Source organism: Echeneis naucrates, chromosome 1 (assembly GCF_900963305.1).
Source record: "Echeneis naucrates chromosome 1, fEcheNa1.1, whole genome shotgun sequence".
Classification (NCBI taxonomy): Eukaryota; Metazoa; Chordata; class Actinopteri; order Carangiformes; family Echeneidae; genus Echeneis; species Echeneis naucrates.
Genome location: NC_042511.1, coordinates 265,690 through 293,326, shown reverse-complemented (window position 1 = coordinate 293,326; position 27,637 = coordinate 265,690). Strand labels below are relative to the sequence as shown.

The 27,637-nt window shown below is 48.6% G+C and overlaps 4 protein-coding genes and 1 long non-coding RNA gene across 9 annotated transcripts; 2 read left to right on the top strand and 3 right to left on the bottom strand.

Annotated features, from left to right (window-relative positions):
* Positions 1 to 335: 335 nt before the first annotated feature.
* Positions 336 to 7,761, bottom strand: etaa1a (ETAA1 activator of ATR kinase a). Its single transcript, XM_029525758.1, has 6 exons — positions 7,498 to 7,761; positions 7,207 to 7,341; positions 7,064 to 7,134; positions 3,689 to 3,798; positions 2,502 to 3,616; positions 336 to 1,082 (listed from the first exon to the last, which is right to left on the bottom strand). The coding sequence occupies exons 1-6, from the start codon at positions 7,619 to 7,621 to the stop codon at positions 976 to 978; spliced, it is 1,662 nt and encodes a 553-aa protein (XP_029381618.1). The 5' UTR covers positions 7,622 to 7,761; the 3' UTR covers positions 336 to 975.
* On the bottom strand, positions 7,710 to 17,060 carry meis1a (Meis homeobox 1 a). Of its 3 annotated transcripts, none has more exons than XM_029495044.1 (13): positions 16,614 to 17,060; positions 16,015 to 16,261; positions 14,739 to 14,929; positions 14,371 to 14,512; positions 14,120 to 14,170; positions 13,762 to 13,812; positions 13,450 to 13,596; positions 13,206 to 13,317; positions 12,048 to 12,193; positions 11,613 to 11,689; positions 10,912 to 10,970; positions 8,424 to 10,599; positions 7,710 to 7,768 (listed from the first exon to the last, which is right to left on the bottom strand). In XM_029495044.1, the coding sequence occupies exons 2-12, from the start codon at positions 16,024 to 16,026 to the stop codon at positions 10,553 to 10,555; spliced, it is 1,035 nt and encodes a 344-aa protein (XP_029350904.1). In that variant the 5' UTR covers positions 16,027 to 16,261; positions 16,614 to 17,060; the 3' UTR covers positions 7,710 to 7,768; positions 8,424 to 10,552. The 3 variants fall into 3 exon arrangements, with proteins under 3 accessions (XP_029350904.1, XP_029350983.1, XP_029351060.1); XM_029495123.1 differs by having other exon boundaries at positions 16,828 to 17,060; XM_029495200.1 differs by lacking the exon at positions 16,614 to 17,060 and having other exon boundaries at positions 16,015 to 16,351.
* On the top strand, positions 17,056 to 22,732 carry spred2a (sprouty related EVH1 domain containing 2a). Of its 2 annotated transcripts, none has more exons than XM_029493315.1 (6): positions 17,056 to 17,245; positions 20,007 to 20,181; positions 20,255 to 20,423; positions 20,683 to 20,747; positions 20,938 to 21,093; positions 21,534 to 22,726. In XM_029493315.1, the coding sequence occupies exons 1-6, from the start codon at positions 17,220 to 17,222 to the stop codon at positions 22,191 to 22,193; spliced, it is 1,251 nt and encodes a 416-aa protein (XP_029349175.1). In that variant the 5' UTR covers positions 17,056 to 17,219; the 3' UTR covers positions 22,194 to 22,726. The 2 variants fall into 2 exon arrangements, with proteins under 2 accessions (XP_029349175.1, XP_029349255.1); XM_029493395.1 differs by lacking the exon at positions 17,056 to 17,245 and adding an exon at positions 18,335 to 19,899 and having other exon boundaries at positions 21,534 to 22,732.
* LOC115039120 (uncharacterized) lies at positions 22,492 to 24,667 on the bottom strand. The gene is made up of 3 exons (XR_003840563.1): positions 24,309 to 24,667; positions 23,886 to 24,012; positions 22,492 to 23,645 (listed from the first exon to the last, which is right to left on the bottom strand). It is a non-coding gene; the product is annotated as an uncharacterized LOC115039120 (long non-coding RNA).
* LOC115039062 (ras-related protein ORAB-1) lies at positions 24,568 to 27,549 on the top strand. Of its 2 annotated transcripts, XM_029497280.1 has the most exons (6): positions 24,568 to 24,581; positions 25,376 to 25,448; positions 25,520 to 25,615; positions 25,709 to 25,804; positions 25,925 to 26,056; positions 26,244 to 27,548. In XM_029497280.1, the coding sequence occupies exons 1-6, from the start codon at positions 24,568 to 24,570 to the stop codon at positions 26,439 to 26,441; spliced, it is 609 nt and encodes a 202-aa protein (XP_029353140.1). In that variant the 3' UTR covers positions 26,442 to 27,548. The 2 variants fall into 2 exon arrangements, with proteins under 2 accessions (XP_029353140.1, XP_029353141.1); XM_029497281.1 differs by lacking the exons at positions 25,709 to 25,804; positions 25,925 to 26,056 and having other exon boundaries at positions 26,244 to 27,549.
* The last annotated feature ends 88 nt before the right edge of the window (positions 27,550 to 27,637 follow it).

The following is a 27,637-nucleotide window of genomic DNA, read 5'->3' as shown; positions in this document are numbered from 1 at the left end:
ATGACAACACTGACGAGCTTTTTTTCTCCTGATTTATTTACCCTTTGTTTATTATTTAGAAGATAGAAAAAAAAAATTAAATAAGGACTGACTGCTTAAAAAAGTTTTATTATTGATTTTTAATTCTTAGCATAAAGAATGGAAGCAGGGGGAAACTGTTAGCCTAGCTATAGAAAAAAAAGAAAAGTCCAACTACTCAACATGGTGGCATTTCTCTGTCATAAGACAATAACTACTGGACTGACGAGCTCTCTGTTGAAGTCATTTTTATTCATACAGATTCATTTACGTTTAGTTATGAAGTTTGTTTCCAAATCAGATGAATGTGAAGAAAAAAAAAACACAATCACAGAAATCAGAGCAAACATTTCAGTTAAAATATGAAACTTTTGAATTAAAGGAGCATTTCCACATTTAAATTGTTCTCTTTCACAACTGAGTTCACTGCCGAGCTGGAATCAGGACGATTAGCTTATCTTAGCATACAGACAGGCAGCAGCTAGCCTAGCTCTGTATGCTCACACTCCTGTGAAGCTAACGAAGGGGCACGCTGCTCTGAAGACAAAATGCTTTCTGGGATTGAAGCAGACGGGATCGATTGGAGGACGACCACGAGGTCAGGAAGCTTTGGGCTGTCTTTGACCTGCAGCAGACTGTTAGAATTAAACTGATTGATAAAAGCACTAACTCCTGAGTCTCTGGGCGGATGGATACGCAGCTGTTGATCCATAAATAGTTCCAGCTCATAATGTTAGAATGAAAAGCCAAACCGTCCCTTTTCATTTAATGTAGACAGAAGCAGGAAGGCTTCCAGCCTTATGCTAAACGCAGATAATCTGATCATTTGGCCTGAAGATAAACCTGGAATATTCAGACAGAAGAGAAACGCTCACAGTTGGCTTTTTGTCCAGCTCTTTATTACGAGCTGAGTTCTGATGGGAGTCCAGGGTCCACTTCATCAGGTGTAAAGCCCAGTCAGGTCGGAGCTCGGACGTTTTGTGCCACCTTAAGTCTCTGACGTCGTCTCTCCATCGCCTGCTGCTTCTTCAGCTCGATCTCTGCTGCCGAACATTTACCCAGAGCTGCAGAGGACACACAGCAGGATCAGGACCCTACAGGACCAGGACCAGGACCAGGACCCTACAGGACCCTACAGGACCCTACAGGACCAGGACCAGGACTCTACAGGACCCTACAGGACCAGGACCAGGACCCTACAGGACCCTACAGGACCAGGACTTTACAGGACCAGGACCAGGACCAGGACCCTACAGGACCCTACAGGACCAGGACTCTACAGGACCAGGACCCTACAGGACCCTACAGGACCAGGACCAGGACCAGGACTCTACAGGACCCTACAGGACCCTACAGGACCAGGACTTTACAGGACCAGGACCCGACAGGACCCGACAGGACCCGACAGGACCAGGACTCTACAGGACCCTACAGGACCCGACAGGACCCTACAGGACCCGACAGGACCCTACAGGACCAGGACTCTACAGGACCCTACAGGACCAGGACTCTACAGGACCCTACAGGACCCTACTGGACCCTACAGGACCCTACAGGACTCTACTGGACCCTACTGGACCCTACAGGACCCTACAGGACCAGGACCAGGACCCTACAGGACCAGGACTCTACAGGACCCTACAGGACCAGGACCCTACAGGACCCTACAGGACCAGGACCAGGACCAGGACCCTACAGGACCCTACAGGACCAGGACCAGGACCCTACAGGACCCTACAGGACCAGGACCAGGACCAGGACCAGGACCCTACAGGACCCTACAGGACCAGGACCCTACAGGACCAGGACCCTACAGGACCCTACAGGACCAGGACTCTACAGGACCAGGACCAGGACCAGGACCCTACAGGACCAGGACCAGGACCCTACAGGACCAGGACCAGGACCCTACAGGACCAGGACCAGGACCAGGACCCTACAGGACCCGACAGGACCCTACAGGACCAGGACTCTACAGGACCCTACTGGACCCTACAGGACCCTACAGGACCCTACAGGACTCTACAGGACCCTACTGGACCCTACAGGACCCTACAGGACCAGGACTCTACAGGACCCTACTGGACCCTACAGGACCCTACAGGACCAGGACCAGGACCAGGACCAGGACCAGGACCCTACAGGACCCTACAGGACCAGGACTTTACAGGACCAGGACCCTACAGGACCCGACAGGACCCGACAGGACCAGGACTCTACAGGACCATACTGGACCCGACAGGACCCTACAGGACCAGGACCAGGACCCTACAGGACCCGACAGGACCCTACAGGACCAGGACTCTACAGGACCAGGACCCTACTGGACCCTACAGGACCCTACAGGACCAGGACTCTACAGGACCCTACAGGACCAGGACTCTACAGGACCCTACAGGACCCTACTGGACCCTACAGGACCCTACTGGACCCTACAGGACCCTACAGGACCAGGACTCTACAGGACCTAACCTAACCCTTACCTTTGCTGGTCTCCATGGAAACCTGGTGGTTTGCCCTCTGAAAGGCGAAGCGGTCCTGTCCGGCGTGCCCCCCGGTGGGAAGCGGAGCTGCAGTGTACAGTTGGCTGCTGCCCCCCCCCTGCTGACGCCAGGAGCCGCTGCTTGTTGGTGCTGAAGCAGCAGGGACAGTCAGGGGGGGCTGTCTGTGGTGAGACGGCAGCTGATTGGCTGGCTGCCCCCTCCAGCTCTCCCCGGCTCTGGGGTTTACAGTCCGTTTGGGGATCAGGCCGTCCACGTCCTGGATCTGGTTTTCCAGGTCTTCACAGATTTCACACAGGAGGACGTCGTCCTCCGGGCTGTCCCAAAACACGTCCGAGGAGAAGGCGGCTTCCAGCTCGTCCTCCAGGATGTCAGAGACAGCAGCTGGTTGGCTGTGGGAGGAGCCGGCGTCAGGGCCTGGAGGACGACCCGTCTTCTGGTCTGTCTCTGGTCTCAGTCCCGACTTCTCTGTGTCTGCCGGTGGACGCCAGGCCAGCTGAGAGTCCACCAGCCATTTTGTCCTCGCCTCCGTCTGGATCGCCTTTACAGAGAAATCCGGATTAGACTTCAGTGCAAACGTCGTTCTTTGTCTCCCAGTTTCTGTTGGCACCTTCGGAGCGACTGATTGGCTGAACGGCACGGTGGTCTGATGTTTGGCGTCCCGAGTCGGTCTCTGTGTGGAGCTGTGCAGAGGACTCTGTGTCATCTCCAGGAGTAAGGAATCGTTCAAGTCATCAATTTCCCAGTCGTCCTCAAACTCGTCGTTGGTTGTGGTGGGCGGTTTCCCAGAAGTCTCTGAGGCAACGGCCGGTTTTACCCCTGACAGCTGGCTTAAATCTCCACTGATGTGTTGGGTGGTGCCGTCGAACAGCAAGTCCAAATCATCGTCCATACGTAGATCTATGTGGGCCTGGACATCTGTCCCAGCGGCGACATTCGGTGGCTGGCGGTCTCCGTCGGACGACTGTATGAAATCCAGGTCGCGGCCCAGGACGTCCTCAGGCCGGAGCTCCGCCTGCACTTCGTCTTCAAACTCATGAAACATGTTGAAATCAAACTGTTTGGCCAGTTTCATCAGATCGTCCACGACGTTCGTCCTGAACACAAAACATCAGCAGTTAGAAACCGCAGATCTCCAGAAAAAACTGACCGAGCTGCCCTGAACGCACCGCAGCGGTTTCCTCCTGGACCGGACCGGAACGTCCGGAGTGCACGAGATGGAGGCGCTGTCTCCAATCCACCGCTGCAGCGCCGGCTCCGCCACCGCCGGCCTGCCGTGCTGCACAACAGGACAACACGACAGCACATGTTGTCATACCTGATGTTGTGATGTTGTGTAGCTCTGTGGCTTTGATGTTGTGTGGCTCTGTGGCTTTGATGTTGTGTAGCTCTGATGTTGTGTAGCTGTGCAGCTCTGATGTTGTGTAGCTCTGTGGCTCTGATGTTGTGTAGCTCTGTGGCTTTGATGTTGTGTAGCTCTGATGATGTGTAGCTCTGTGGCTTTGATGTTGTGTAGCTGTGCAGCTCTGATGTTGTGTAGCTCTGTGGCTCTGATGTTGTGTAGCTCTGTGGCTCTGATATTGTGTAGCTCTAATGTTGTGTAGCTCTGTAGCTCTGATGTTGTGTAGCTCTAATGTTGTGTAGCTCTGTAGCTTTGATGTTGTGTAGCTCTGTGGCTCTGATGTTGTGTAGCTCTGATGTTGTGTAGCTGTGTAGCTCTGTGGCTCCGATGTTGTGTAGCTCTGTGGCTCTGATGTTGTGTAGCTGTGTAGCTCTGTGGCTCTGATGTTGTGTAGCTTTGTGGCTCTGATGTTGTGTGGCTCTGATGTTGTGTGGCTCTGATGTTGTGTGGCTCTGATGTTGTGTAGCTCTGATGTTGTGTAGCTCTGATGTTGTGTAGCTCTGATGATGTGTAGCTCTGATGATGTGTAGCTCTGTGGCTCTGATGTTGTGTAGCTCTGATGTTGTGTAGCTCTGTGGCTCTGATGTTGTGTAGCTCTGATGATGTGTAGCTCTGTGGCTCTGATGTTGTGTAGCTCTGATGTTGTGTAGCTCTGTGGCTCTGATGTTGTGTAGCTTTGTGGCTCTGATGTTGTGTAGCTCTGATGTTGTGTAGCTCTGTGGCTCTGATGTTGTGTAGCTCTGTGGCTCTGATGTTGTGTAGCTCTGTGGCTCTGATGTTGTGTAGCTCTGTGGCTCTGATGTTGTGTAGCTTTGTGGCTCTGATGTTGTGTAGCTCTGTGGCTCTGATGTTGTGTAGCTCTGATGTTGTGTAGCTCTGTGGCTCTGATGTTGTGTAGCTCTGTGGCTCTGATGTTGTGTAGCTGTGTAGCTCTGATGTTGTGTAGCTCTGTGGCTCTGATGTTGTGTAGCTGTGTAGCTCTGTGGCTCTGATGTTGTGTAGCTCTGTGGCTCTGATGTTGTGTAGCTCTGATGTTGTGTAGCTCTGATGTTGTGTAGCTCTGATGTTGTGTAGCTCTGTGGCTCTGATGTTGTGTAGCTCTGATGTTGTGTAGCTCTGATGATGTGTAGCTCTGTGGCTCTGATGTTGTGTAGCTCTGTGGCTCTGATGTTGTGTAGCTCTGTGGCTCTGATGTTGTGTAGCTCTGTGGCTCTGATGTTGTGTAGCTTTGTGGCTCTGATGTTGTGTAGCTCTGTAGCTCTGATGTTGTGTAGCTCTGTGGCTCTGATGTTGTGTAGCTCTGTGGCTCTGATGTTGTGTAGCTCTGATGTTGTGTAGCTCTGTGGCTCTGATGTTGTGTAGCTTTGTGGCTCTGATGTTGTGTAGCTTTGTGGCTCTGATGTTGTGTAGCTTTGTGGCTCTGATGTTGTGTAGCTCTGATGTTGTGTAGCTCTGTGGCTCTGATGTTGTGTAGCTCTGTGGCTCTGATGTTGTGTAGCTGTGTAGCTCTGATGTTGTGTAGCTCTGTGGCTCTGATGTTGTGTAGCTTTGTGGCTCTGTGGCTCTGATGTTGTGTAGCTCTGTGGCTCTGATGTTGTGTAGCTCTGTGGCTCTGATGTTGTGTAGCTTTGTGGCTCTGATGTTGTGTAGCTCTGATGTTGTGTAGCTCTGTGGCTCTGTTGTTGTGTAGCTGTGTAGCTCTGATGTTGTGTAGCTGTGTAGCTCTGTGGCTCTGATGTTGTGTAGCTCTGTGGCTCTGATGTTGTGTAGCTCTGTGGCTCTGATGTTGTGTAGCTCTGATGTTGTGTAGCTCTGTGGCTCTGATGTTGTGTAGCTCTGTGGCTCTGATGTTGTGTAGCTCTGTGGCTCTGTTGTTGTGTAGCTCTGATGTTGTGTAGCTTTGTGGCTCTGATGTTGTGTAGCTCTGATGTTGTGTAGCTCTGTGGCTCTGATGTTGTGTAGCTCTGTGGCTCTGTTGTTGTGTAGCTCTGATGTTGTGTAGCTCTGATGTTGTGTAGCTGTGTAGCTCTGTGGCTCTGATGTTGTGTAGCTGTGTAGCTCTGATGTTGTGTAGCTCTGTGGCTCTGATGTTGTGTAGCTTTGTGGCTCTGATGTTGTGTAGCTCTGATGTTGTGTAGCTCTGTGGCTCTGATGTTGTGTAGCTCTGATGTTGTGTAGCTCTGTGGCTCTGATGTTGTGTAGCTCTGATGTTGTGTAGCTCTGTGGCTCTGATGTTGTGTAGCTCTGTTGTTGTGTAGCTCTGTGGCTCTGATGTTGTGTAGCTCTGATGTTGTGTAGCTTTGTGGCTCTGATGTTGTGTAGCTCTGTGGCTCTGATGTTGTGTAGCTCTGTGGCTCTGATGTTGTGTAGCTTTGTGGCTCTGTTGTGTAGCTGTGTAGCTCTGATGTTGTGTAGCTCTGTGGCTCTGATGTTGTGTAGCTGTGTAGCTCTGATGTTGTGTAGCTCTGTGGCTCTGATGTTGTGTAGCTCTGTGGCTCTGATGTTGTGTAGCTCTGTGGCTCTGATGTTGTGTAGCTCTGATGTTGTGTAGCTCTGTGGCTCTGTTGTTGTGTAGCTCTGATGTTGTGTAGCTTTGTGGCTCTGATGTTGTGTAGCTCTGATGTTGTGTAGCTTTGTGGCTCTGATGTTGTGTAGCTCTGATGTTGTGTAGCTCTGTGGCTCTGATGTTGTGTAGCTCTGTTGTTGTGTAGCTCTGTGGCTCTGATGTTGTGTAGCTCTGATGTTGTGTAGCTTTGTGGCTCTGATGTTGTGTAGCTCTGTGGCTCTGATGTTGTGTAGCTCTGTGGCTCTGATGTTGTGTAGCTTTGTGGCTCTGATGTTGTGTAGCTCTGTGGCTCTGATGTTGTGTAGCTCTGTGGCTCTGTTGTTGTGTAGCTCTGTGGCTCTGTTGTGTAGCTGTGTAGCTCTGATGTTGTGTAGCTCTGTGGCTCTGATGTTGTGTAGCTGTGTAGCTCTGATGTTGTGTAGCTCTGTGGCTCTGATGTTGTGTAGCTCTGTGGCTCTGATGTTGTGTAGCTCTGTGGCTCTGATGTTGTGTAGCTCTGATGTTGTGTAGCTCTGTGGCTCTGTTGTTGTGTAGCTCTGATGTTGTGTAGCTTTGTGGCTCTGTGCTCACACTCACCTTGGGGGCGATGCGCCTCACCATCTCTGAGATGTTTACGGCTGCTGACGTTTGTTTCTTTCCTCTTTTAGCTGCAGACGAATCAAACTCATTAATAATCAGATCGATGAATCGACACAAATGGCCGCAGATCAGCAGATTACCCAGAAGTCTGTTGGGCGAAGGTGACGCGGCGTCCCAGACGATGTCGTGCTGGAAGTCGGAGTCGTTGTGCGGAGACTCTCCGCTGACACCACCAACCGGTCTGGACCTGGAGATCTGGGTCGGGGTCTTAAAGACTGGGCGGGAGGACACACGGGGTCAGAGGGTTCTGCAGCTGGAACCGATCTGGCTCGCTCACATCGTTTGGTTAATATGAAACCGTTTAAAAGGTTTTAACTCCAGTTTGTTAAAAACTGGGTGACCGGCTCACAGACACGTTGAGGCGGACTCACCGCAGCCCTCCGCCGGCCTGGAGCTCCTGCTCAGCCGGTTCGGCTTCAGCCTGGCCGGCCGTTTCCCCCGCGGGGAGCCGGGCAGAGACGCCGGAGGCTCCGACAGCCCGCGGTGTCCGTCCATGGTGAGCAGCGGCCCGGCGGGCCGTTTTCTCGTTAACGAACCTTTGAGTTGATTTTGTTGCTCGTTCGGATCAGCGGAGTTTTGGAACGTCCCGCCATCTTTTCCCTCCCAGAATGCCTTTCGATGGTGTGTTCAGGTAAACTTCGGCTGCGCGGAGAAAGCGCAACAGAGAAAATCTCCCTTTAATAAAATAATGACCGTAAATAAAATATTAATTAAATATTATAACTGCTAATGGACATTCCAGAACCATTCACTGGAGGTCACGGCACGGGGAACGTATTGCAGAACAACCAGCATGACCACAACCGGAAGTGTCGCTTTGCCCCTCTGTGACGTCACCAACCAGTTTGGCAGTTGTTGTTTGTAATTAAAAAGGTAGCTCATCAATCAGAGAGAAGAAGGGACATTTTCCCATAGACTTAAATTCTATCTTCTATCTTCTTTTTACAACCAGTGGAGTCGCTCCTTGATTGAAGTCTATGGGAAAATGTCCCTCCTCCTCCTCAGTAAACATTCCTGATGAGTTTATGGTCTCAGTCTGAAATACAACATAATCTTTTTTTTTTTTTTAAATGATGCTCCATTTAGAGGGAAACAGCAGGAAGGGGAGGGGTTAAGGGGAGGGGTTAGGGGGCGGGGCTACTGACTGACTGACAGACTGGACCTAAACTTAACCCTCCTCAGATCCACCTTCTCCCCCAAACATGGTTTTTCCTGCTTTCAAAAACCAAGATGTCTGATGGTCAACTGACAAACTGAGGACCAATGGGATGGCTTCTGGTTCTCTCTGATGACCCACCATTTTCTGTTTTTGTCCAGGACTGTCCTTCCAGGTCCAGCTCCGCCTTGATTGGCGTCCTCCACCTGTCTCACTGGGCTGAAAGTATCTTCCCCTGTGTGACTTTGAAATGTGAGCTGAATCCTGGAGGAGCCTCTTTAGAGCCAGATCAGAGGCACTCTGTGATCTCTCCTTCTATCGTTGTTTGTTTGGAAGAGCCTCCCAGTCTCCAGAGTCCAAACTGTCTGAAATCAAAGACCAGCTTCAAGAGACAGTCCTGGAGGACTCAACTGAAATAAGTTACAGTGTGAATCTAAGAGACCAAAACTAAACACAACCACCAGGCCGTTAGCAGGTTAGCTTGTTAGCACTGTACTGAGCCAGCTGGGGATAGAAACATTGGATTGAAACAGGCGAAGGAAGTTAGTGAGAGAGAAAAACCAGGTCTGAGTCTAGCTGGACCTTTTAACAGCCAGGACCAGGTCCACAGTCTGAGACTGATCTGCTGGAGAGGGACTGACGGAGGAGGGACTGACGGAGGGGGACTGACGGGCTAATGTGGGAGGTGCAGATAAGAGCTGGTGATGGGGAAGTTGAGTTGTGTTACATTTGTGTATTTGTAAATGAAACTGAGTTTTGTTTCTGCTCTAACATGATGCATCCAATATCCGCTTGATGTGTAGGAAATTACAGATTTTCACTGAGCTTGTTGTTGTTGTTGTTGTTGTTCCTTCCTGTAAGATGTTTCCTCTCATAGGCGCAGCTCGTCCCTGCGACTCTTTAAAGAGGAGATGAGATGTTGTCCCTGGTCCCCCGAAGTCTGTCAGTCAGTTCTGCTTCAAAGCCCTAGCGTCAGACTGTCAGATCTGATGAGGGGATAAACAGGGAGGGAACGACCCCCCCTTTAAGAGTATGGAGCGGTTTTATTGAACCACTTTGATTCTATAACTCAGCTGGGTCAGACCTAGACCAGGACTCCCCCAGTCTCTCATTTCAAGTCTTCAATACAACATGATGTTAATTTTTTAAATGATGTTCCATTTAGAGGGAAACAGGCCAGGAAGGAGTGGAGGGGGGAGGGGTTAGGGGGCGGGGCTACAGTGAGATTGACAGACTGTACCAACCAGTTAGGAGAGAGTACAGAGCAGGTTTCAAATTTGAGAATACTTCACATAAAAACTTCAGGTTCATGTTCTACGTCAACAAAAACTACAACTGTCTATGAGTGCAACGTGACCAAAGACATTCCAGGAGTGAATCACTGATCAGCTGTTTTCCAGGTTTTCAAAGACTCATGGGAAAACTGGAGCTGTAAAGAGACTCTGAGAACAAAGAATAAAATAAAGACGGAACAAAAACCTCTCTTCTGATTGGCTGACAATTTTCTGACACTCGTACAAAGGGTTGCACCATCCAGGTGGGCGGGGATGAAGGCAGGGAGTGCTCTGTTGTGACATCACAAAGCCCCAGAAGTCCCGGACCTCATGAAATCTCTGGGAGTCACAGGATTTTGTTAAATGGGCTCTAATCTTTAAACTTTCTAAACTTTCTTCTTCTACTCTCTTATCCAGTCGACTCCAGAGTTTCCATTCCAACAACAGCTTCCTGTATGAAGGTCATGTGACATGTTCAGATGTGTGTGTTTAAATGAAGATCTGCTGTCCATGTGCTGTCAGGGGACCGTGTGGAGGACGGCGCGGTGCTGAGAGGCACCATGCGGTGTGCGTCAGCCGACAGGTGCAATGTTTTCGAGGGTTATTGTTTTTGGCCTCAGTGTTGCCCCCCCCACGGTCTTCCCTCCCTGCTGTTGGAGTAATTGGAGTAATCAAATAAAGTGCTGAGCGTCTCAGTCGTGACCGCTTTGTTAGCGCATTGGGGATCTCGGAGGATTAATCAGCCTCTAAATGAGATGTGAATAGCAGCTGAGGTTCTGGCGCCTTGTGTAGCGTCTGCTTGTCTGTTTGTGTTGTTGTCCTTTAATTTGCTCAGGAGCCCCAGCTGCCAGGGCCCTGGCCCCCAGGAGCCTTTAGAGTCCTCTGCTTCTCTAGCTCACTCTCATCTTTTTGTGTCTTTGTTGGTTCTTCACTCCCCATCATTGCTGGATGTTGTTAACAGAGACTCAGGTCCAGCTCCTCTGGCTGCAGGTGCTGCTACATGCAGGACCACCATCCCTCCATCCCCACACCACCTACAGGACCTGCAGACACACACACACACCAACGGAGGCTGAAAATGATTTGATGTGGTCTTTGATGAGCTGATCATTAGAGCATCAGAGGCCTTGGAGCAGATTTTTCAACATTACTGAGCAGAACTCCTGATCAGATAAAGATAGAAACGACCCAAACACATGAGAGGAACATTCAGAATGTGTTTGTAGTGAGTTCTGGCTTTCTGATTCCAGAGAACAGAATCTGACCTGATCAGACAGAATCAGCTGAGTCTGGATCTGAGTGCTTAAAAAAAAAAAAGACTGAATGTGGCTCTAGGTCCTGGTCTCTGGACTCACCTGCTCTGTTGGTCTGGTCAATCATTGGCTGCACAATTCGTCGCCTGGCATTGATGAACCTGAGAGAGAGAAGAGAAGGACGTAACACACACAGGTCTCCAGGAAATAGTTCTTCTTCTTCTTCTTCTATCTCACGTTTGTTAGCTGATGACTGTTTACAACTGCTGTGACAGAACAGCACAGAATGGCTGACTGAGCTCCAGACTGTGGAGCTGTAAAACTACGCTCTGATGGCTTTTGGTCCTTAAAACAACAAATAAAAATATTTATGGAGAAGTGAGAATATGGACCTTTAATATAAAGTATTGAGGTTTTCAGACTTCAGATTGAATGAAATTCACCAAATTCTAGCAGAGGCAGATCAAGGCTCTTCATACAGAGCAGGTCCAGACCAGACTCATGATAAAGTTATTTAAAGAGACTCAACAAATCAAACACCTGAAGACAGAGGAGGGAAACAGTTCCTGTAACAGAATCGTGCTGATGCCGTGTTGTTGTTGTGTTATTGTTGTGTAAACACACCGGGGACAAGGTCTCTAACACCCAGCTCCATCCTCACAGTCCAATTAACCCCTCCCTGGGGAGGTGTGATGGGGTGGCCCTGCAGGAATCAGTCATTCTGATCTTAAACTCAGGTTCCCCCGGAGGTGTTGATGGGACACAGAGTTTACACAGAGTGTGTGTTGTTGTTGCAACCTCACCAGTTGTTGACCTGCAGGATTGTCAGGCTGGTGTCCTGAGCCAGCTGCTTCTTCTGCTCCTCCGACGGGTACGGGTGCTGCAGAGGGACAAAACGGATCAGCACACTGGCCAACATTACAGGCCTGTTGTTGTGAATTTTGAGGCTCCTACTAATTAGAGCTAAATTAGTCAAAAACGAAATGGAGCATAATTGAAAGGAAGAAGGCAGAATCAAGGGCAGGGACTCTGGGTGGCGGCTGAAATGTGCTGCTGGTGTGGCCTCGCCATCGTCCACATCTGCAGCTTTGGTGGATGGAGGCGTCCTGGTGACTGTGTGTGTGTGTGAGGTGTAAACATTTCATCTTTTCATCTTTCATCAGTTTTCATGAGCTGCATGAATTTGTGTAGAACTTTAGGAGAGACAGGAGACAACACAACAGGTGAGTGTGGCCGACCGTCAGGTGTTGGAACAGCCAGGCTCTCAGGATGTTGGTGGCCACTTTAGGGAAGATTCCTCTCTTCTTGTTGCGCAGTCTGTCCCTGTCGGGCACGTCCTCGTCCCTGGTACTGGGAGACACCACGCCTTCCTCCACACAGTCACCTGACAGCACATGGACAGCAGATTTTCATTTAAACACACACACACCTGAACATGTCACATGACCTTCATACAGGGAGCTGTTGTTGGAATGGAAATTCTGGAGTCAGCTGGATAGAGTAGAAGAAGAAAGAAGAAGAAAGAAGAAGTTTAACGTTGAGAGCCCATTTAACAAAATCCTGTGACTTGCAGAGAACTCATGAGTCCTGCTGGATGGTTCTGGTTCTGGTACGGTCTGGTGAGCTAACGTTAACATTAGTGAGCCTGTTTGGTTTGATTGCTGGGCCAGGACTGTGCTGAGCAGCAGAGCCTGAAAAGGCTAATAGTCATAAAAATAACTCCATAAACAAGCTCTCAGCCTCATTAGACTGAAGCAGCAGGCACCTCAGGGAACTGATGGGGGGGAGGGGGGCGCGGATCCAAGGTCTCACTGATCTCACTGCTGAAGTGATGAAACAAACTAGAATTAAGAATTAATGTGAGCTGTTTTGTTTTAATGTGCATGGAAACTGTGTTTACGCTAAGCTAGGCTAATCCTGTACAGGAGGTGCTAACAAAGAGCGGGCTGCAGCAGTGATGGGCTCAACGTCCAGGGTTAGATGCAGCACTTTTGTTTCTAAATGAATGTGATTTGTCTGAACTCAAAGCCAGAGGATTGGTCCAGGTCCTCTGAAGACCGGATCAGAGCGTCAGAGACTGGAATAAGACATGACAAGCAGCTTCAGTTCCTGTTGTGACTCATCTGTTGGACCGACAGCAACAAGGCCACACCCTCAATCCTCCAACACTCTAAGCTGAATCTTTCTCAGAATAACATTTCAGACAGAACAACGTCCTTCTGAGTCAACCACACTTTTCAGCCAGTTTTAATTTCAGTCTTATAAAATCAGATGGAATGGACGTCCACGTATTGTTTCACATGTATGTGTTGCGTGTCTGTGTTTTGGGACTTAAAGCTCTGTCTTCCAGCTCCACACACACACACACACACACACACACACTCACTCCTAACTACCTTGCTCACTGCTGTTGTCCCTGCTGTGAGACGTGTGTCCCTTGCAGGACGGTCCTGGTGTCCCATACGACCGTACGAACACTGCGTCGTCCGGTTCCCTGCTCCACAAACTCTGAGGGCGTCACAGCAGACAATCATGGAGGTTTCCCGCGCTGAGTCTTCTTCAGTTCAGTCAGTGAGCCATAGATCAACACTCCTAATGTCTGTCTGAAGGACCAGATGTGACATCACATGGTCTGCTCACCTGGTCCACGCCATTCCCCAAAGACCTCAGGAAGTCCTCGCTGTCTGATTTGTCTCTGTCCCTGTCGTCAATGACAAGATCGATCGGCATCTTCCCTTTCAGACAGCTGACGTATCGATGGCAGAAATTATCGCAGAGCTCATGAACCTGGAAACAACAACACAGTGAAAAATCAAATATGGTCGACCACATGATGTCATCCTGACTAAAGCCCTGGATCAGCAGCAGCTGGGCGTTACTGCTCTGATCACAGCTGATGTTGGATCAGTGTAATTCTGACAAATAAAGAGGTCAAAGGTCACTGAGACAAACCTTCTCCAGCTCGAGCAGGTGGAAACGCAGAACCTGAACAGACTGAATCATCTGCAAAACACAAAACCATCAGACAGTCAGAGACCAGGAAGAGGAAGAGCTTAGAGCAGTGTGAGCAATGAGGGGGCGGAGTCTGTCCAAAGACTGAATGCCCGACCCACACTGTCCCCGCCCACACCCTCGATGTACTGGACTTTGGTTGTCATGGTTACTGTTATAAATATCGTCAGCCAAGTGACTAGATGTGACGCTGGACAACCTAACGATGATGTCACAGTGACCTGCTGACAGAATGTTGGTCTCTGATTGGACAAGCTCTCCTCCAAAGAAAAATTAAAATACAAAACGAATAACTCACCAAATTATCCAACTCTGGACTTGAGGACAACAACAACTTCTCTGATTGGACCTACACACACAAACACACACACACACACATTAAACTAACAGGAAGTTAGAAAACTGCAGTTACAACAATAAAATACTGATGATCTGAAGTTTTACAGTGAAATTTTCATGAACTGTGATAAAGTCAACACCTAAATGGGCTCCAGACCAGATGAGAACCTGGACGGACCTGGACCTGTGTCCTGTCCTAACTGAGTGCACCTGTTTGGAGAAGACAGCGATGTCCTCACTGAAGGAGTCAGATGAGCAGATCTCTCCCCCTGCCACACCACTGTCTCTTGCTGTGAAGGTGGCCAGCTCACATTTCTCAAAAATCAGCATGAGCAATGGAAATAAAGGATGTCTGGTGGGGGAGAGGGACTATTAAAGTTTCAGAGATTAAAGAAGTTCAGTTTTCTGAGGATCCCCACGTGAACCAGGATTTTGTGGGTCCAGGAATAAACAGACACACACATTTATACAGAATCAGGACCAAACGAGGACTAGACTGAGGACTAGATCAGGACCAGACTCTCTCTAACTCTTGTGGTCTAGGCCTGATCTCAAAGGGACAGACAGTGAACTTGTACCCGTAGATGGCGTCCTTGTCCCAAGGTGGAGCCGCCGGGCTCCTGCCTTGGACAGACTGGGAGTTCTGGTGCGGAGGGAACGCTGTCAGCTGGACGGCCTGAAGGGAGCGGGATGCAGCATGATGGGGGTGGTGATGGTCTCCATAGACCCCCACCATCCCCTCCAGGCCATAGAGGGCCAGGTCTTCATACTGAAACATGGAGCAGAACTGTGACCTCTGACCCCTCCGTGTGTGGTCAATAACAGTATCCACAACAACAAATGATGTCATAACAACACGAAGCAAAGTGACACAAAACATCACATGACCAAATCCAGCAGAACGATCCTATTATTCTTTCCAACTGTGATATCACAAAATTAAGAAACACACAGATCTGAAGCAGACGCACAAAACAACACGCACACACAGCTGAAAACTGCCTAAATCTGTCAGAAATGAACTTTAAAAAATATGAACAAAAATAAAGGAAAAATTGATTAATTAATCTATTAAATCTGTGACCTCACAAATTACAGAAAACAAAGAGACAACAGCAGTTTGTTTTTATATGAACATGAGGCTGCTGAGATTTACTGTGAAACCCATGATGAAGTTAAATTAAATTCAGTTTTACTTTATTTCATTTGAAGGCTTTATTCATTTTTCATCACAATAATGATGATTATTGTAGTAGTTTTAAAGAATATGTGTAAAATCAGGTAATAACATGAAAGTTAAACTTCATTTCACTTAATTTGTGAATTAGTGTAAATAATAAAAAATATAATTAAAACAACAAGGAACTCAAATCTGATTTCACGTAAAATCTATAACTTCATTATTCAGGTAATTTCTTACTTCTGTCGACGAGTTCAGGTTTTAAATTAAAAGCAGTTTAAAGTTGAACAGAATAAAACTCCCTGAATGTTTAACTTCAGCCACGAACTTTATTTCATGTGAAGATGAAAGTGAATCGATTAGAGTTTTTGATAACATCTTGTTAAATATTCTTAAATATTTTTCCGTCTGCAGTTAAATCGTTAAATCAATCAGAGTTCCTTTTTATATTGAACAAACAACATTCAAAATTCGTTCTGTTTCTTCAAACTTTCATGTTTGAAGATGAGATTTAATTTTGCGCAATAAAATAAAATCTAAAACTTTAACAGATGAAAATCGATTTCTTTCTTGAATGAAGTTAATCAAAGGACATTTTTAGGGATAAAACTAAAGTCATTCGGCGCCTTTTCAGCACAAACAAGCAGTTTCATCGTTCAATGAAAAAGACCCACCGGCTGCTCCATCGGACCGCTGCTCAGGTCCCCTCCCGGCGTCCAGCTCAGTCCGTAGCCGACCAGGAGATGTCCCGGCCGGGGAGGACAGCAGGCCGCCCGCTGCTCTCTGGGCCGGCGGAGCGGAGCCGCTCTGCGCGTCCCCGCTGCTTCCACGAGATGTAAAATGGGGCGCGCCCCCGCCTGTGGATTGACGTGTTGAACTCTCGCGACATCTCGTGCTGAGAACTCACCTGTTTAATCTTGTCTGAATCAAAACAGAAAAAACGAAACTTCCTCATCTCAAAATTTAAACCGACCGGTCAGCCATCTTTGTTTTTAAACCTGGAGCAGAAGGTGAGCTGACCTGCTCTGCTCTCTCCCGATTGGGTGTTACAGTCTGTCAGTCACACATTAGCCCCGCCCCTAACCCCTCCCCTCCCACCTGGTCTGTTTCTCTCTAAATGGAGCACCATTTAAAAAAATGATCATGTTGTATAAACTCATCAGGTTTCCTGAGGCCCCAATACAGATGGAGCTGTGTCCAAATATCAGGGGCCGGGTCTGGGAAGGTCCGGTCCATGGATTTTAGTTTGGTTCCACCGTTTGCTCCCACTCACCTTTCTGGGACTGGTGTGGACGTGTGTTTGTAATTTGTTGTTTGTTGTTGTTTCCAGCAGGAACATCCGGACGGCCGTTGAAGCTGCAGTAACATAGTCTGACCGGCAGGTGTCCGAGGGGCTTTTATTTTGAAGAACGGTGAGTTGCTGCCATAAATGAATGTTTGGATGGTGAAAGCAGCAGTCTGAGGACCTCCTCATCTGACGGACTCACCTGTTGTTGTTGTTGTTGTTGTTATTGTTGTTGTTAGATGGCGAGAGCACGTGACTCTGCAGTCCTTCGGGTCTGACGTCACTGGATCCATCATGGAGCGGGAAGGAGACGCGGCTCGTCCGGAGCCATCATCACCGACAGCAGAGCACCTTTTTCGGTCACTGCATTCCATCCCGATCCGGCGGGGGAGGAGGTAAAGTAGTGGGGGGGTGGGGGGGTCACGGTCAGCCGAAGATGGACTCCCGTCACCGGGACTGAAGGACCGAGCCGAGGGCGGGAGGAACCGGAACAGCCGCCGCTTCTGCCGCTTCTGCCGCAGCTGCGGAAAAATGAAGATACCGCACCGTGCAGCCGCGGCGGGAGTTTATTATTACCACAGGTGAACCGGGAAAATGACCGAGGACACGAGACCAGACAGGTGAGACAGATTGCTTTGATGTCTGTAATGATGAGGAGACTCCTCATCTTCATCACCTTCATCATCATCTTCAGACAGTAAGCAGACCATGACCCTGAAACACTGCAGGTTCTGACTCAGCAGACCTGGGTGGTCTCCAGCCCCCCAGACTGAGGAGGCTTCAGGTGGACCTGGTTCTGGTGTTTGGAACCAGAAACATCATCCTCATAAAGACCTGTGGTCAACTGCACAAACCAAACAGGACCACATCAGACCCTCCCCCACGGTCTGAGGGTCTGAAGGCCTAAGGTCCAGATGGACTGAAGGTCTCAAGGTGTCTTCTGAATCAGGTGTAGGTTCTATATGATATTATATTTCCAGTGAAGATCAGATCCTCAGTCCAGGATTGGAGACCTGCAGCTGCAGCTTTTCTCTGACTGTCAGACTCCTGAGGAGGAAACAGTATGACCTCTTCAACAAACTGCACCAGGACCAGACACCGGAGGAAGAAGACCTGGTCCCATCAGAGGGGAGCATTACAGCTGATGGTTCATCAGTAACATCAGAGATGTTATTATGATGATTCATATTATTATTAATATCTGATGATGGTGATGTGATGATGAAGATGATGAAGATGATGATGGTGATGAAGATGATGAAGATGATTATGGTGATGTGATGATGAAGATGATGATGAAGATGATGATGGTGATGTGATGATGAAGATGATGAAGATGATTATGGTGATGTGATGATGAAGATGATGATGAAGATGATGATGGTGATGTGATGATGAAGATGATGGTGAGGATGAAGATGAGGAAGATGATGAAGATGATTATGGTGATGAAGATGATGAAGATGATTATGGTGATGTGATGGTGAAGATGGTGATGATGGTGAAGATGATGATGGTGATGATGGTAATGATGGTGATGTGATGATGGTGATGTGATGGTGAAGATGATGATGGTAATGATGGTGATGTGATGATGAAGATGATGGTGAGGATGAAGATGAGGAAGATGATGAAGATGATTATGGTGATGAAGATGATGAAGATGATTATGGTGATGTGATGGTGAAGATGGTGATGATGGTGAAGATGATGATGGTGATTATGGTGATGATGGTGAAGATGATGATGGTGATGATGATGGTGATGATGATGGTGATGATGATGGTAATGATGGTGATGTGATGGTGAAGATGATGATGGTTGGGTTTATCGTCACAGCCCAGACACTGAGGTGCGTTTGATACTCGGGCTCCGCCCACACTGCACACTGATTGGCGTCCATCTTCCTGGATGGTGCCACATAGAGACCCTGAACTTCCTTCAGTTCTGGACTCTGCCTGATTTAATTATTTGCTGGCTTTTCAACTGAACACGTTTGACTTAACTGCTGACAAAACTGCCGCCAACGCCGCTTTGGATGGCCTAGTGGGCCTGAGGAAGAGAGACAAACACCAGCTGCTGCGTTTGTGTGTGTCAGAAGTTTACTTTCTGGAGCTTTTTGTGGTCAGGTTTTGTGTCACAGACTTTCTGTGAGAGTCAATTGAAATCCATAAAACTCTGGTGTGTGTTGTTGTTGTTGTTGTCCCTCAGTTGCAGTTGAGCTAAACACCTTTCCTTTAGTGCGAAAACTGGACTGTAGAGAGACACAAGGAGCAGGGTTTTATTGGGGTGGGGGGTCCACCATCAGGATCATCAGGACCATCAGGACCATCAGAACTATCAGGACCATTCATACCCTCTATCTCCCACAGTGCACCTGTCAACTAAAACCACACCCACATCGTTCTGCTTCCTGCGTTTTCCATCCTTCTTTGTGTTCCAGGGGCTTTATGCTAAGCTAAGCTGCTCGTTTGTATTCCTTCTTTTCCCTCCTTCACTGATCTATGTCATGATGCAACATGACGCCTCCTGCAGGCGATAAGCTAGCAGCTAGCATCCTTTGTGAAATGGTGAATCTGCTGAGCTGCTGCTGATTGGTCACTTCATCTTTGCAGCCATATGAACTGTGTATGGACTGTAACCATGAAAACTACAACCCAGAAGGCCCTGCAGAGAGCGGGCGCTGTGGTGACTGTTTTCAGGACTGACCCTCTGACCATCGGGACCTTCAGGGCCATCAGAACTGTCAGGCCCATCAGGACCTTGTAGTCGAGTTTGTTTGTTTGTTTGTTTATGTCATTTTAGAAATGAAGGTGTCTGCAAATGGAGGAACCAAATTCTCTTGTGTGTTTGTGCCCTCCAGCTAATGCACTGATGACTCATGGCACGCACACACACACACACACACAGTACCATCTGCTTGACAGGCAGACTGACTCACACAGTGGGGGGAAGCTGTGTGTGTGATGAGGGAAGCAGGATTCTGTCCTCTCCTCGGCCGATGGATGCTGCTGTAACCCTGGAAACAGGCTGTGGAAGAGTATAGCTATGTGTGTTTGGTCACAGGTGAGTGCACTCTATGAGGAGGTGCTCGGCATGCTGATTGGAAGTTACGCCTCTACGTTACGTCCTCTGCAAACATCCAATCAGAGAGCAGCATGCTGACAACTCACAGTGGTGAGGGTTAGCATTAGCAGTAGCACTGTTAGCCCTGTGTGTTTCTGAGGGAAACTCTGGATGAAGGTGGACGGAGTAGGATTTGTGGACCAATCAGGTGAGGCCCTGATCGGCATCATCAGGTTTCAAGATAGACCACATGGGTCTGTGAGACATGAGTGGCTGCTGGTCACCATGGTAACTGATGTTTGTTTATCTCCACAGCGACAGCTACATTGTGCGCGTCAAAGCAGTGGTGATGACCAGGGACGACTCGAGTGGCGGCTGGTTGGCGCAGGACGGCTGCCTGAGCAGAGTGGGCGTGTGCAGGCTGCTGTCGACCGAGCTGCTAGGAGGCAACACCTTCCTGATCCACGGAGAGCGAATCAAAGACAAGCAGGTCGGTGACGCTAACGTTCTCTCCTCCCACCTCTATCAGCGTCACTAAGCACGTCTGCTCTGCTTGTTCCCAGGTGATTCTAGAGTGTTTCTTAAAGAAAGACCTGGTCTACACGAAGGCCACGCCTACTTTCCACCACTGGAAGGTGGACAACAAAAAGTGTGGTCTGACCTTCCAGAGTCCCACTGACGCCCGGGTGTTCGAACGCGGGGTGAGGAAGGCCCTGGAGGACCTGACTGAAGGTACGGGTTCGGGTTAGGGTTCGGTTCGGACACTGTGGAAACATAAACCAACAGAAATTGACCACAATTCCCAAGGTGCATTTCAGACAGACCATGAACCGGACCAATGACATCACCAGGTGTCCCCTTCACTCTGACACCATCAAGTTCTGCTGTCCAGTCCGACTTTGATACCCCATGGCAGTCAAATAAATGCTGTCCCCACAGCTGACGAGCAGGAAGAGACACTGACCGTGGTATTATCTCCGTTTCTGTCCAGGCTCAACCACGTCCTCGTCCACGCTGCAGAACGAAGCAGAGCTTGGTGATGACGACGTCTTCACGGTGAGAAACTGGGCCAGAAACTATATCCTGTGTGTACTTCCTGTAGCCAGAGTATCACAGTAAAAGTACATCCTGTAAGGCTAACATTAGCGACACAGACAAACTGACCTACATTTCCTTTCAAATGTCTCAACTCTGTCTTCGTTTCACTGCCTCTCAGAGTTAATCATGGCGTCACCTTTTCCTCCAGACTGCCACTGACAGCTCGTCCAACTCGTCGCAAAGGAGAGAGCCAGCAATGCACACGCTGGCTCCACCCAACTTCTGCGAATCCCGTCGGCACCACTGCATCCTGGGACATTTCTATGAAGAGCACCAGCTGTCCGATCACTATTTCTTGGATCAGGTGAGTCGAATCTGGGCGGAGTCAACAGTTGAGAGTGACAGCCCTATCTGTTCCCATTCATACCCTCTATCTCCCACAGTGCACCTGTCAACTAAAACCACACCCACATCGTTCTGCTTCCTGCGTTTTCCATCCTTCTTTGTGTTCCAGGGGCTTTATGCTAAGCTAAGCTGCTCGTTTGTATTCCTTCTTTTCCCTCCTTCACTGATCTATGTCATGATGCAACATGACGCCTCCTGCAGGCGATAAGCTAGCAGCTAGCATCCTTTGTGAAATGGTGAATCTGCTGAGCTGCTGCTGATTGGTCACTTCATCTTTGCAGCCATATGAACTGTGTATGGACTGTAACCATGAAAACTAAAACCCAGAAGGCCCTGCAGAGAGCGGGCGCTGTGGTGACTGTTTTCAGGACTGACCCTCTGACATCTCCGTCTCTGCAGGCGGTGCATGTGTTTCCTCGCCATGTGGGCTTCCAGGGGGAGGAGCAGGAGATCGTACGCATTAACCCCCGTGAGCGCAACTGGCTCACCGGCTACGAGGACTACCGGTATGCCAATTCCATGCGAGACAAACTCACGCAGCCCGACAACCCCTACGTACATTTCACCAAGAGTGAGCCACCTAAACACGACTACAGCTGCCCGTACCCACTGAGCTGCCACCGTAAGCCGGGCTGCCTGGAGCTGGGCAGAGCTGTGCTGACCGTGCAGCCGCTTGCTCTGCCGCCTAAAGGCAAACAGCAGAAGCAGGACAGCAAGCATTTGCGCTGCATTTACTGTCAGGACATGTTCAATGACAAGGAGAATGGGCGGGGCCGCTGCCAGGAGGCGCCCGACCCCATCCAGACCTGCATCCGGCGGATCAGTTTCCTGTGGTGTGCTGACAGCCTGCTGTACCACTGCATGTCGGACCCGGAGGGCGACTACTCTGACCCGTGCTCCTGCGACACCAGTGACGAGCGATTTTGCCTGCGCTGGGCGGCGCTGGTGGGCCTGTCGCTGCTGGCACCCTGTATGTGCTGCTACGCCCCCCTCAGGGCATGTTACCGCTGCGGCGTTGCCTGCCACTGTTGTGGCGGGAAACACAAAGCTGTGGGCTGAGGCACACACAGCAGAGAATCATGGGAGGAGGCTGTGGGCATTTTAACGCTGCCTTTTGTCGTTTGTCTACAAAAACAGGAACTACTTGGTTTTATTTTTACACTCAGACCAGAGAAGGAAAACAAACAACACAACAGATGTGAATCATTTCAAAATCACTGGAAGTAGAATTGTTTGTCAAATAAATGTATCATCATCGTTAATGTTCAAGCTCAGAGGAGCAGTGTGTGTGTGTCTGTGTGTGCAAGGAATGAAAACACAACCCATACAAACAGTTGAACCTTGAGCTCACTCATTACACAACAAAGGTTGTGTTCATATATTTATTTGATATCTCACATGAGAGAGACCTGGATCCTATTCTGTAATTCAGAGACCAGGACCTGGTTTAGGACCAAAGATCACACGGAGGTCTACCTTTAGGTTGTCTGCAGGCTGTTGAAGTGCCTAATATATTTTCCACAATATGTCCTGATGTATGTTTCAAACAATTGTAAAAAAGACAAAGCTTCAATTCGGTGAGTTAAATTTTTGTATATATAATTCACATTTTCACTGTAAAAACTGAACATATATGCATAGGTTTATATACACCATGTATATATATATACCATGGTATATATACACATGGTATATATATATACATGGTGTATATAAACCTATGCATATATATTTGTTATATGAGAATGTATGATGGACATTTTCAGTTCTATTTTTTATTGTTCCTGAGATGAGCAGGACAATGAGACTAATACAGGAAACTATGAGAGATTGGGTAAATTGGGGACAAAAGAAGTTTTGGCCCTGTTGAATGTTGTGATGCTAAATGTCTTTTGAACAACAAAGCATGTTGCTGTTGTTCCCATCAGAAACAACACCAAAGTCCAGGTCTACAGACGGTCTGTCAAAAAGAAAATGCACTTCGATGGAAAATGTAGAAAACAAATTGATACTTCGCTGAACAGAGATTTTCATGTCACAAGGAAATCAACCAGAACTGTGATGTACATTTTTAGAGCTGAAAATAATGAAATGGTTTATGTTATTTTCACACTTAAGGTGCAAAAGATTCACCCTTTGCTCCTCCTTGTCTGTTGGATTGCCACCTGGTTCGCTGAGGCTTTAGAAGTCCTGCCTTTGATTTGTTTATTTTTGTTAGTGTTTAACTGGCAGTATCTGCAGCCGTCCGTTAAATTAACTGGATTGGTTCTGGAGCATCAGGTGACTCCCACGGTTAGTAACTTGGTCAGCTGGTGTATCAAATGATCCACACTGATCTGACTGAAGATGTAAAGCTCACTTCCTGGATGGATGGTGTCATTGATGACCTCACCTAATGTTATTAATTTCCTACCAGCTGTCCCAACCTGCAGGCCTGCCCCAATATTTCCAACTTAAGACATGAAGCCATGAAGCACCAGTCAGCTGAGTTGGAGCCTGCGTCGTCACAAACTGGATGAGATGAACAGAAAGACAAAAAAATGAAAGAATATTTAAAGAAATATTGTGTTCAGAGTGTGAAGACTTTTGGTTCACATACATATCAATTTATCAACAATCAATAAAACTCAGCTGTTAGCGGGAACTGTGTGCAGGTGTTCAGGCACTTCCTCCCACCCAAATAAACTAAAGTGTTAGCCTGTTAGCTTCCTCCCACTTCCTGGTTCCACTCCTCCTCTTCTGGAGTCTGACCTGGACTCACTCAGTCCGGTTCTGTTGTCACAGACCACCGTTCTTCTGCCAGGACCCTCCATGATGTCAGTTCAATGCTCTGAATCCTGTGGCAGCCACTTCCTCCACCTCCTTTCCTTATAGTGGGCTGAAATGAAGTCATAAAAAACAAGACGTATGCATTTTGAATTTCTTCCACTGTTACAACTCAACAAAAGTTTTAGAGCCAGTTTGGCTCTAAGGTCAGATTCTAAACAGCCGGTTTTTTAAAATCACAGATGGGATCCAGGGTCAGTGAGATCCTGATGGAATCAGGAACTCTTTACTGTACAATGACGTTCATGTTGCGTCTTCGCTTGTCTCCTGTGCTGCTGTGACATGGAACAATGATATCAACAATAATTATTATTCTTACAATAACAAAGAACGCTGAACTATTCTCACCTGACTACAGGCTCCATTTTTCCCATTGACGCTGTGTGAACGCCCTTTGCCCCAGGACTACATTACCCATAATTCCTGTGCTCTGGTATTTCCGAGTAGGTAGCGCTGTCGGCCATATTTGATTCGATTATGCTGTTGTGGCTGAGACGGCCAGTTTAAGCAGTTCTCCGCAAAAACTCAGTTTTTCCTCCAAACGAGGCGGACTTCAGCTCCAGACAGCCGCTTCCTCCTGACGACACTTTAGCTCCCGCGGGCGACGATGAATCCCGAATAGTAAGTGGGCTGCTCCGGTCGGTTGGGTCGGTCCGGTGAGCTGTCAGTTTCGCCGCGGAGCTAAGCTAACGTTAGCCGTCCGGGCGGACCGGTACGGGATGAACGTCAGCGGCTTTGTCTCCGTCCGTACTTCCCGGTCAACCGAAGGCCAGTTAAAGCGGCCGATGGTCAGGCTGGGTCCGGAGTCGGTGTCAGTATCCGCTCCCTGATGGCAACATCTGTGGAGGTAGCGCCCGAAGCTAAGAGGCTAACAGCGTAGCTCAGCCGGATGATGCGGAGCGGCGGGACACGGGCCTGTCGGTGTCGGTTAGCTCCGATGTGGAGTTGGGTAACATCAGTCTGTTGGTCCTCGCAGGGCGGACACCGACAGCCAAACCGATCACCGCCGATCGGTTAACCGATCAGGCAGCAGTGAAGACCCCCGCCCTCCATTGTTGCCGTCATAATAAGTTGATCAGTGAAACAATCCAAACATCATCTATACATTTATGAGTGTTAGCTCAGAAGTTTGTTACTAAAGTGATCAGAACAGCTGTTTATAATATGTCATCCTGTTTATTTGTCCGTTAATTATTTTAATCTGATGACTGATTGATCACTGATCATCAGTTAACAATATTTGGGCGGTTGATGATAATATTTGGACCAATTAGCTGAAGCTCTGAGGAACGTTTATTCGTTAATAATAAAAGGCATGTCATCATCTCGAGTCCTGATCAGTGATCAGTTGGATTACCTGTCTGGTGGGCGGGGCTCTGTGATGCTGATGTGGTTTTTCCCCCCTCTGTCCTCAGTGACTATTTATTCAAACTGCTGCTCATCGGTGACTCTGGCGTTGGAAAGTCTTGCCTCCTGCTCCGGTTTGCAGTAAGTGTCTGTGACAGTTGATTGATCCGGTGTCACCTGCTGCTCGGACTCACCTGTGTGTTTGATCCCAGGACGACACGTACACAGAGAGCTACATCAGCACCATCGGGGTAGACTTCAAGATCAGGACGATTGAGCTGGACGGAAAGACCATCAAACTTCAGATTGTAAGGACGAGCCTGTGTGTGTCTGTGTGACTCTGTGTGTGGGATTGCCCTGTCCGAGTCCAGGTCTGGACCAGTTTTGATTTGTCTCCTCAGTGGGACACAGCTGGACAGGAACGGTTCCGCACCATCACGTCCAGCTACTACAGAGGAGCCCACGGCATCATCGTTGTTTATGATGTGACCGACCAGGTAGACACATACACACAAATACACACTACAGTGAGTCACAGTTGCAGTTAATGCACCCTGTTTGTGGTTCCACAGTGTGGTTGTAACAGCGACTCTGTCTCTGTGTGTCTCCGTCCTCAGGAGTCCTTCAACAACGTCAAACAGTGGCTGCAGGAGATCGACCGCTACGCCAGCGAGAATGTCAACAAGTTGCTCGTCGGCAACAAGTGTGACCTGACGACCAAGAAGGTGGTGGATTACACAACTGCCAAGGTGAGTCCTCAGACCACTGTGGACTCAGGACCTGAGGCGTGTACCTGTTTCTCCTCGGGATTCAGTAATCACACAGCAGGATTTTAGAGGTCCAGGTCCCCCTTTAACAGTGCTGAGGGTCTGGACGGTAGTCTTCCTCCGCTGAGGGCCAAGACTTTGATCAGTCACTCTTCTTTTGCTTCTCCAGGAATTTGCTGACAATTTGGGGATCCCATTCCTGGAGACCAGCGCCAAGAGCGCCACCAATGTGGAACAAGCCTTCATGACCATGGCAGCTGAAATCAAGAAAAGGATGGGCCCCGGGGCCACAGCCGGGGCCTCAGAGAAGTCCAACGTCAAGATCCAGAGTAAGCCAGTCAACACCTCACCCGGAGGCTGCTGCTGAGACCCTGAAAACCGCCACGACCTGAATCCACCCCCAAGCCCACGACCAGTCTCAACGTTAACATGCTCCACAGGAAGATGGCCAGCAAGGAGGGGGGAGGGGGGTGAGTGAGGGTGTGTGTGTGTGTGTGTGTGTGAGTGTGAGTGTGAGTGTGAGAGAGAGAGAGAGAGAGCGAGAGAGCGAGACACTGACTGACTGACTGACTGGACCAGTTTGTAATTGTGTGTGCAGCTACAACACCAGATCCCCACACCCCCACCCTTTCTAAGTCAGCAGGATGGAAACCTCCACATCACACACAGACACACAGTAAGGCACTTCTTTTTCTTAAGTAACCCAAACGCAACATGTCAACCATTCAAAGGTGAGTGGCATGAAGCCGATCTGACCTGTTTGCTCCTCCTGCCGTAAAGCTTAAACGTAAACAGGAAGTAGTCTTCATTCAGCTGTCTGGGTGGACCGACTCCAGTCCAAGTCTCCTCAGACACATCATGAATTGGTAACCACTTTAGATGAAACACATGTTTTGTGCGCCGTGCATGTTACAGCTGATCACATGCTTCTGTTCAGAGCTTCCTGCCCAGACTCCAAACAGGAAATGACCTTTGAGCTCACAGCGTCGCCCCTAGCAACTATGTGCCAGTGCCTTTGTGGCAGGAGATATGTGACATGATGCCTTCGGTGCTCCCATGTTGTTGGCATGTCCCCCCTCCCCACAGACAGACAGACAGACAGACCGACCCCCTGCCCCCCCCCAAGCATCATCATCATTCCTGTACATACTGTTTGGCTCCGCTGGTCAATCTGTAACGATGTGCTTCACTGGGAGACGCCACGTTTCTCAACCAACAGCACAACACAAGAGGAGAAATGAAGCCCCACGCCCTCCAGAATAATCTATAAACTGTATATATTTATACATAAATGTAAGAAGTGATTTGCAAATTGTGTAGAGAAGCAGGTGAAGTGAATGACCATGATCCATAGCCGGAGGTAGAAATCTCAGCACGTGATTTGTGGCTGCGGACATAAACATTTTTGTGGCACGTCTATTAAAACAATGAAGGAGATCTTTGATAACTGTTGGTCCTCTGGTGTCTTTTCAGTGTCAGCTCAGACAAACAATGAAGATCTTTGTGTTCGGTGTTACTCAGTCATTTAAAATCCATCTTTTCTAAGGTTAACTTCTCCAATTC

Bases quoted from the DNA above. Each gene is read 5' to 3' on its own strand.
- etaa1a (XM_029525758.1), bottom strand. From the start codon at position 7,621: ATGGACGGACACCGCGGGCTGTCGGAGCCTCCGGCGTCTCTGCCCGGC. The intron at 7,135-7,206 runs GTAATCTGCTGA...ATTCGTCTGCAG, and splicing joins TTCGCCCAACAGACTTCTGG to CTAAAAGAGGAAAGAAACAA. The intron at 3,617-3,688 runs GTGCGTTCAGGG...TTTTGTGTTCAG, and splicing joins TCCAGGAGGAAACCGCTGCG to GACGAACGTCGTGGACGATC.
- meis1a (XM_029495044.1), bottom strand. The intron at 14,513-14,738 runs GTACAAGTTCAC...CTCCCCCACCAG, and splicing joins GACAAGGACGCCATCTACGG to ACATCCTTTATTTCCATTGC. The intron at 12,194-13,205 runs GTAGTTAGGAGT...ATGTGCTGTCAG, and splicing joins GGACAACAGCAGTGAGCAAG to GTGACTGTGTGGAGGAAGGC.
- spred2a (XM_029493315.1), top strand. From the start codon at position 17,220: ATGACCGAGGACACGAGACCAGACAG. The intron at 17,246-20,006 runs GTGAGACAGATT...TTATCTCCACAG, and splicing joins GAGGACACGAGACCAGACAG to CGACAGCTACATTGTGCGCG. The intron at 20,182-20,254 runs GTCGGTGACGCT...GCTTGTTCCCAG, and splicing joins AGCGAATCAAAGACAAGCAG to GTGATTCTAGAGTGTTTCTT.
- LOC115039062 (XM_029497280.1), top strand. The intron at 25,805-25,924 runs GTAGACACATAC...CTCCGTCCTCAG, and splicing joins TTTATGATGTGACCGACCAG to GAGTCCTTCAACAACGTCAA. The intron at 26,057-26,243 runs GTGAGTCCTCAG...TTGCTTCTCCAG, and splicing joins TGGATTACACAACTGCCAAG to GAATTTGCTGACAATTTGGG.